Raw genomic sequence first — 8,377 nt, forward strand, 5'->3', positions numbered from 1 at the left:
TTTGTTATAGTGTTATTACTTTATTGTTATCTTACTAATATAATAAGTACTTTAGGATTAATGTATTGTTCATGATCCTAAATTCTTTTATTGCAGCAGCGGTGTAAAGTTAGTATTTAGAGACAATTTCAATTAGCTGATTATAAATAGTCGATAAATTATAAGTGTTGATAAATATTATAATAATACTATATTTAGTAAAATTTTATAAATGACGTTTGGCGAAAATGGTGCTTACGATAGATCCTCAACTCAAGCAACACATATCCAAAATAGTAAGAAAAGAAAATACAGATTGAAGAACAAGTTAGTAGGAGAGTCACATCCAAAAGAGTAAGAAAAGAAAACACAATAATGAGGAAACCACATTAAAAATATAATAATGCAGAAGCAAAGGAAATAACATGTCAAACAATAAAAATAAAAAATAAAAAATAAAATTGAAAAATAAGTTAGGAGAGTACTAATAAAGGAAACTCGACAACATCAAATTATCTACTAGCCTTTCATTCTAATCCCTGATTTTCATATCCTCCTATTTATGGGCTATCAAATAGAAGTTTGTAATTAATTTTTTAAACAAATAATTACTTATTTGGATAAAAATGTTTAAAGTGCTATCAAACAATCGATAAGGTATACTTCTGTTAAAACTTGGTTTAAAACTTGGTCAAACCTACTTTTAAGTTCGTTTTTAACTTTTGGAAGTGTTTGACAAATATAAAAATAAATTAAAATAAATTAGGAAGTGTTTGACAACTATAAAAATAAATTAAAATAAATTAGGAAGTGTTTGACAAATATAAAAATAAATTAGAAAGTCTTTGACAAGGTTAAAAATTATTTAAAATAAGTTCAAAATGACTTAAAATAAGTTAACAAGCAAAGTAGGACTCCCCATACTTTTTATTTTTTTTGACTTAAAAGTTGTTTTGACTTTTTATTTTTTACTTAAAAACTATTTTTTAAATCAAGAATAAAAAGTCAAACTTGAATGACATTTCAGTCAAAAAATAAAAAGTAAGGGATGACTACTTTTGGTTTTTAACTTTTACCCTTTTTTAAGTCATTAGAGCATTTTTGAATTGCCTTAAAAGTTAGTCAAACCTACTTTTAAGTTATTTTTAGATTCTGAAAGTGTTTGATAAAGTTAAAAATAACTTAAAATAAATTTAAAATGACTTTAAAAAGTTAAAAATCAAAAGTAGGAACTCCCGCTACTTTTTATTTCTCGACTTAAAAGTCATTTAAATTTGACCTTTTATTTTCTTATTATTTGGTGCTACTACAAAATTATTCATATAAACTCTTAACTCAGCTCATTGTTAAGATCCTTAGTGGTTTTGATCTAGAGTTCCGTGAGATTTTTGTTGCTATCACTACAACAAAAACAACTTTTAGCGGTAATAAATATTGACATTAATAAAGAGTGCTAAAGTCTTTACCGACATTATTTAAGTGCCATTAGAACCAATGTCGCTAAAAACTTTAGGGACATATACAAAGAATGTTAATTGCTGCTAAAAATACATATTTAGCGGCAATTAAGAATTAATTGCCCAATGATCATTTTTTATGTAGTGTATACATGCTCGTTAGTCCACCACTATGTACGAGCAACTCTATGAAAAACATCTTGATCATACGTTTTTTCTTTGACAAGAATCAAAGAAAGCTCCTAACTAAATCACTAACAGAGTGATTTGCTTTAAGAGCTTTCTTTGATTCTTCACGTCAAAGGAAAAGCTCATGATCAAGAAGCTTTTCGTAGAGTTTTTCGTATGTAGTGATGATGGACTAATTACAACGAGCATGTATAGCAGTAGAGATCTCACGAAACTTTAGATCAAGACCACCATGAATCTTAACAATGAGTTCAAAGTTTGTGTGCCATGAGTGCATTTTGAATAGACGGATCTAGGCAGAGCCAAATAGTCATGTATGAAGGATTTACTATAGTCATGAGTGTGCCAGTTGTGATGGTGTGAGATGGAGCACGAGTCGATCAATCTAGATGACCATACATATCATGGCCATGGAACCATTCATCAGATGAAGGTGAAAGTATTATGTTCTGGCTAAGGTTTTTGGGTAAAATGTATAGAAATGCTAAACATAGTACAAGAAAAGTAATTGAAATGTACTATTGTTCTTCTTGTTATGTTCGACTATAACTCATAGGGAAGAAAATCGAGTCATGGATGGAATCAAATATGCAGTATTGATAGATAAAAGTATTCGATTATTGGGGAAAAGTACTTTTACTTTGATTGCGAAAATGGGACAGGACAGATGACTAGCTTAGTACGTACGTTTACTTGAAAAGAATAACGAGTAGACTGATGCTTCAGATTTCTATTCAGAAATATTTGTCAAGTAAAAGAAAGTTGTTTCAAGTGATGAACAGAACTAGCTATATGAACATTACAAGAATATTTAAAACGGAAAGTCATAGCATCAGAGCAAGGGTGCACAAGACAAACCTTAGAATTGAAGATCCCCGAATCACTTTATTGAGACGGTTTTTCACCTTATAAGCATCATTTATCAGATATTTGACATCAGTTTCTCTTCTGTGATTGCACAGTTTGTTATCTTTAGTATTTATTGATTCAGAACACGTCGGGCCACTGATGGAGATCACATCAAATTTCTCAATTTGCCACACTCCCATTGTTTCAAGTTTGTTAAGAGCATAGAGCAGTTCTTCGGTCAGAATTTTCGAGTCTTAGCCCTTCCAGGCTGGGATAAGAAACCTACAAAAGTTGAAGGTACCCTATTTATCAATTCTAGACTTGGCTGAAACTGAGTTAGTGAATAAATTTATCGACTCATCTTTGGTCTTGCAGATAGCTTGATCCACGTCTCCAAGTTACAACTCTTGATTATCAGCAAATTTTGCCTTGTGTTCATTTTCTGTTGGATTAGATGAGAAGTTCTTACCTCTCATTTTAGCTCATAAAATCTCTTCCTTAGTTGCTTTTGTTCATCTGTTGGATTAAATGAGAAGATTTTACATCTCATTTTAACTCGTAAAATCTCCTCCTTAGTGGCATCAAAGATTCAACAATACTGTGTTCAAATAACAATTAAAATCTTTGTTCATTAGCTGCCAACACTCAACAAATTTTGATCAATATCAGGCATACAAAGGACATCTGAAATTACTTTTGTGCTTGAACTTGTTTTGGTTGCAACCATCCATTTTTCTTTTGCAGGAATATAGTCACCGTTCCTGATTCTGACTTATTTGTTTCCCATGGACATTAAAAATATGTTGCCGTAAATAAGTGGTTTTTCTTCTTCAGCAACTGACTAAACCGGTTTTAAATCTTGCACTTGCATCTAGCCTCTTGCAATATTTAAATAGAGGATGACCTTTTTTTTTTTATCGCAGTGTTGACAAAGTGAGTAATTTGTCTTTGAATTAAGGCTCCTTTAGCCATACCATCTGGCCTCATAAGCCTCTTTTGCCTGCAATGTATTTAACAAGTTTGTTAAGATAATTTTGGACAAATCTTTCGTATTTTCCAAGGTAGTTATGGATACTTCGTATCTCTCCAACACCATAACAAGAACTTTTTCAACAATTCTTGAATCTTTAAATTTAGTGTCAAGCAGTTTTACCTTGTTAATAAAGCCAAGAAGCAGGTTTGAGTACCCTTTGATGGTCTTAGATTCTTTCATCTTTTGCAACTCAGACCGGCTTCTTGACATTCTTCACAAGGTAAGATTGCTTGACACTAAATTTAAAGATTTAAGAATTGTTGAAAAAATTCTTGTCATAGTGCCTGAAAGATACGAATCCATAAATTACCTTGGAAAATCACAAAATTTTTGTCCAAGATCTTCTTGGCAGAATTTCTAAATACATTGCAAGCAAAGAAAGCTTATGAGGCAAGATGGTACGATTAAAGAAGCATTGACAGCCAACCACAAGACTCAGGGTAATAATTCAAGAAAAATTACTCACCTTCTCAGCATTGTAACAAACAAAGTATCATCCATTTAAATGTTGCAAGATGCAAGGTGCAACGTTGAAACCAGTTTGGTCATGAAGCAGTGATTTGCAAAAGCAAATCTCACAAGTATGTAGTCAGATGCCCAAGTCGTTGATGATGAAGAAGAAGAAGATCACTTATTTGCAGCAATATATTTTTCAACTAAGATGTTACTACATGTTTGTATGATTGACAGTGGTTATAGAAACCACATGAAATATGATGAAAAACTTTTTGAAAAGTTCATGTCTATGAAAAACAAGTAAGTCAGAATCGAGAATAATGACTATATTCATGCGCTAGGGAGAAGGGCTATTGCAATCAAAACAAGTTCAAGTACAAATATAATTTCAAATGTCCTTTACAAATTTGTTGAGTGTTAACCAGCAAATGAAAAAAAGGATTTTAATTGTTATTTGTAGGCAAGTATTTATCATATTGATTTCCCGTATTACCCTATTTTTGACTGTGCTGGAGTATCTACGAGTGTGCCTAAGTACACACAAGAAGAAGGTAGTGGCTTTCAAACTCCTAATGTTGTAAATTTGGGTTTTGAAGAATTCAACGAAGGAAATTATAGTTTTGTACGACAACGTCAATTTCAAAACTCACCATTTCATACTGGGAGATTGAGTTTTTCGACGGTAACAATATACTCTTTAAATAATTTATAGAATATTTTACTTATATTAAATTATATGTTAATGATTTACATCTTATTCCAGGATGACATGTCACAAAATCAAAATGATGATGAAGTTGGACCTTCACAACAATATGTATGTTGTTATAATCGATAAATTTTCAATTTTGACATTTATAAAATATTAATAGAAATTCAGTAATAAATATAATTTGGCAGGACATCAACAATCCTCGAAGAACAACAAGACCACACGTACCCACCACCTGTGGAACCGGTAGACATAAACAACAACAACTGCATCAAGACAGACGATAATCTCTAGAAGTGTTGTCTTTTATATTTTCTATCATGTCCCTTATATGTTCTATCATTTTTTTACAAATTATATATATATATAATTGAAGTTTTCGAACTCCAACATATATGCATGGTTCATGTTTACTATAAATTATTTAAAGGGTATATATTTTTTTTTACCTTGATATGAAGTATAATTTTTCTCGTGTTTTCAACATATTCATCAATAGGGCATTTCCACCAAAATAAATTATGACTAAAGAAGGTTGAATTTTATCATTCTGCAAGTGAATAAACCAAATTATAATTTCACATAAAAAAAATTGAAGAAAAAAAATCAACTAAGTAGTAAATAAGGTCTAAACTATTGGATTTAGTTCGTTTGAAAAGCCACAAAGTAATGGCTAGCAATAAGGTCTAAACTATCTTTATGCATCATATCAACAACTATGTATTATTATTATTAGACTTTTAACAAACAACAAAATAAAACGAGAATATTTTAAAAAAAAAACAACCTGCAAGGCTCAAATTCCTATGAGCCTTGTAAGGCTCATTGGCGACTGAGCCTTACAAGGCTCATAGGAATTTGAGCCTTGTAAAGCTCATTGGAATTTAAGCCTTGTTTTACAAAACCTAGTTTAAACGGTGTTAAGAATTGTTGCCCTTTTGGTTTCATAATTAATTGAATTACCCTTCTGGAATTTTCGAAAAAATTTGTTGCCCTTTTGAGTTCGGACTCTTGTGAATGTCACCTTGGCAGATTTCTGAACCCTATATATGATGCAGTTACTTCTCCAAAACCACAAATAACATAGAGACAGAAGGCAAGGTGTCATTGAGCTTGAATTAATCTCACCTCAACAGATTCAAGTCCAATTAGGTGATCAATGCACTTGACCCTGTTTTCAGCTTGGCAATGATGAGTTCTTGTTGGTCTAGCAACTCTATGTTGCTTGGACTCTTTCAAAATGTCAATGAGTGTGTCGGATCCTTCAAAAATAGTGCATTGTTGGATGATCCAACATGAGTGGGACAACATTTTTAAAAGTCCGAGCTACATAGTCATGTTACTTACAATCTGCATAACACAAGAAGTTTGTCAAGTGGGAGTCCAGGATGAAAGAAGAATAACAATGGCAACAACAACAACACAGTATGATCTGAAAAGAAAAGGGTAATGCATATGCTTCTCAAGTTCCAATGAAATCCCAATAACAATACAATATAATTCCGTCTCACAAAAGGGTAACGTGTATGCTTGTGAAGGTAAAGATTGTTTCCAATAGAATCACAACGACAACACTAATGCTGCAATATAATCTCATTCTACAAGCGGGGTCTAAGAAGGAAAAGATAACGCGAACTCTTATAAAGATAGAGAGAAATTATTTCCGATAGAATCACAATGACACAAAATTATAATAACTTCCTTAATCATCATATTCCAACTTCATTATTTTTGAATTTTTTTCTTTACAAATGACAACATTATTTTACTTCCTCAAAAAATAAAATAAAAAAATCAAAAGGAATTCATTTCAAGAGAGTAACTCCTTTCCAACTTAACCAATTCTCTAGCAACTTCATCAAACACCTTCTCCTCTTTCCCATCTCCGGCGAAACCAAACCCTTTCGCCACCAAATCTCCACCATCATCCGCCTTGCTCCACTCCTCCACCGGTTTTACCACCACCAACGTCGCCCCCTTCATCACACATCCTCCCTCCGGCAACTCCAGCTCCGGCGAATACCACATTTTCACCTTCAACGCCGGCATTTTCGACGAAAAAACCTCTGCATCTCTCCTCATTTCCTCTACTTGTTCACCATTCATACAAACTTTACCTTGACCAATATCGTCCATAATCACTACTTTATTCAGCAATTTCTTCTCCTTAATCACTTCTTCTAACAAACAATGCCGCGCTGATGCTGCTATTAACGACGAAATTATCCATACAATTCGCAATTTCAAATCCTCATTCGCCATCCGTTGCAACTCTAGTTCCCTAATTGGAGCATCGCCATTGTCAATTCGATCGTTATTACAAATTGGGGAAAGTGATATTCCACCAACAATCAAGCAATTTTTCAATTGACTACCAAATTCACCTTTCCATTTCAGTAACGAATCTGAATCACCACCACCGCCATCACTGGGAACTCGAATTTCGAGTTCCTTGATTTCGGTGAAATTTCTCAGTATTTCAGCCGGAGAAGAAGAAGCATAAGAACAAGTACAACAACTATAACTATCACTCTTTTTCTGTGTATTATCACAGGGCATACAAATCGGGTTCCATTGACTGATTTGTCGATAAACAAACTGAAAAGGTTTGAGAAAAAATCGAATAAATTTGTTTCTACTGGAAAAAGGCAATGATTTGTGGTATTTTTGTGAGGGGATTGCGAGTGAAATGTGGTGTGTTTGGGTTGTGAGTAAGCGGAAACGCTTGCAGAGAGATGAAGAAATTGAAAGAGATTTCGCATCTTGAAGTTTATCGAAGATTGTTAAGAGGATAGCATCTGGTAAGCGATCAAACAAATCTTCTTCATTTTCTTCATGAATTAACATTGTTGTTGATATCATCTTCCTTCTCATATTCTTTGCTTTGCTGCTGTGGTTTTTATTATTTATTGAGGTTTTTGGGAGGATTTTCTAGAAAAAGTAGTACAATGTACACGTTTTTGGTGGGCGTGGCAGCTATTTTTTGACTAGAAAGGGCTGCGGAAGACTGAGTATATAGAGGGTCGTGTTGTGTTGACAGGTGTAGTATTTATATGTCGAAGTGCGTGGCAAACTTATCTTTTTTTCAAAGGCCAAATTCATCGATGTCCCCTAAATTTGACATCAATATTCACTTACACATCTCAAATAGGCGATATTTATTTTAGACACATTATGTAGGATTTTATTGTGTTATTTTGATACTTTTTGCTGACATTTCAAAGTGAGTGTGATACACTCGACAATAGCACGTGACAGGTTTAATTTAGCCATTTTTTATTTTATTTTCTCTTCTCTATTTTTCAAGCCACCACCCCCAACCTTTTTTCAAGCTTAAACTCCTTCAATGGAGGTCCATTTTTTTTATTCAAATTTGTTTTTAAGTCATTTTTATTCTCTTCATTATATTACTTTTCTAAACCTACCATCACCCGGAAAAATAAATACCAACACCCATATTTCATATTTATTCTCTCTTTCTTTCTTCCTCTCCCTCTTTTCTTCCCAAAATACAATACTAAAAAGAAAGAAGAAGAATAAATATGAAAAATAGTAAAAGAAAAGAATAATTTTTTAAAAAAAAGTACAAAAGAGATTTTAAGTGTAATGAAAAAAAGATTTTTTTTAGTTATTAAATAGATTTTAAACTGAAAATAACACATATAATCATTTAATTGATTGTTTGCCACGTCATCAACGATG

The 8,377-nt window shown here is 32.5% G+C and overlaps 1 protein-coding gene across 1 annotated transcript; it reads right to left on the reverse strand.

Moving 5' to 3' along the window:
• Window positions 1-6,469: 6,469 nt before the first annotated feature.
• On the reverse strand, window positions 6,470-7,522 carry LOC125812486 (F-box protein At4g18380-like). The gene has a single exon (XM_049491968.1). It carries the CDS (start codon window positions 7,520-7,522, stop codon window positions 6,470-6,472), a length of 1,053 nt encoding a protein of 350 aa, XP_049347925.1.
• Window positions 7,523-8,377: the final 855 nt, after the last annotated feature.

The sequence above is a fragment of the Solanum verrucosum genome, unplaced genomic scaffold, assembly GCF_900185275.1.
Source record: "Solanum verrucosum unplaced genomic scaffold, falcon-dt-bn FXZP01000120.1, whole genome shotgun sequence".
NCBI classification, from domain to species: domain Eukaryota; kingdom Viridiplantae; phylum Streptophyta; class Magnoliopsida; order Solanales; family Solanaceae; genus Solanum; species Solanum verrucosum.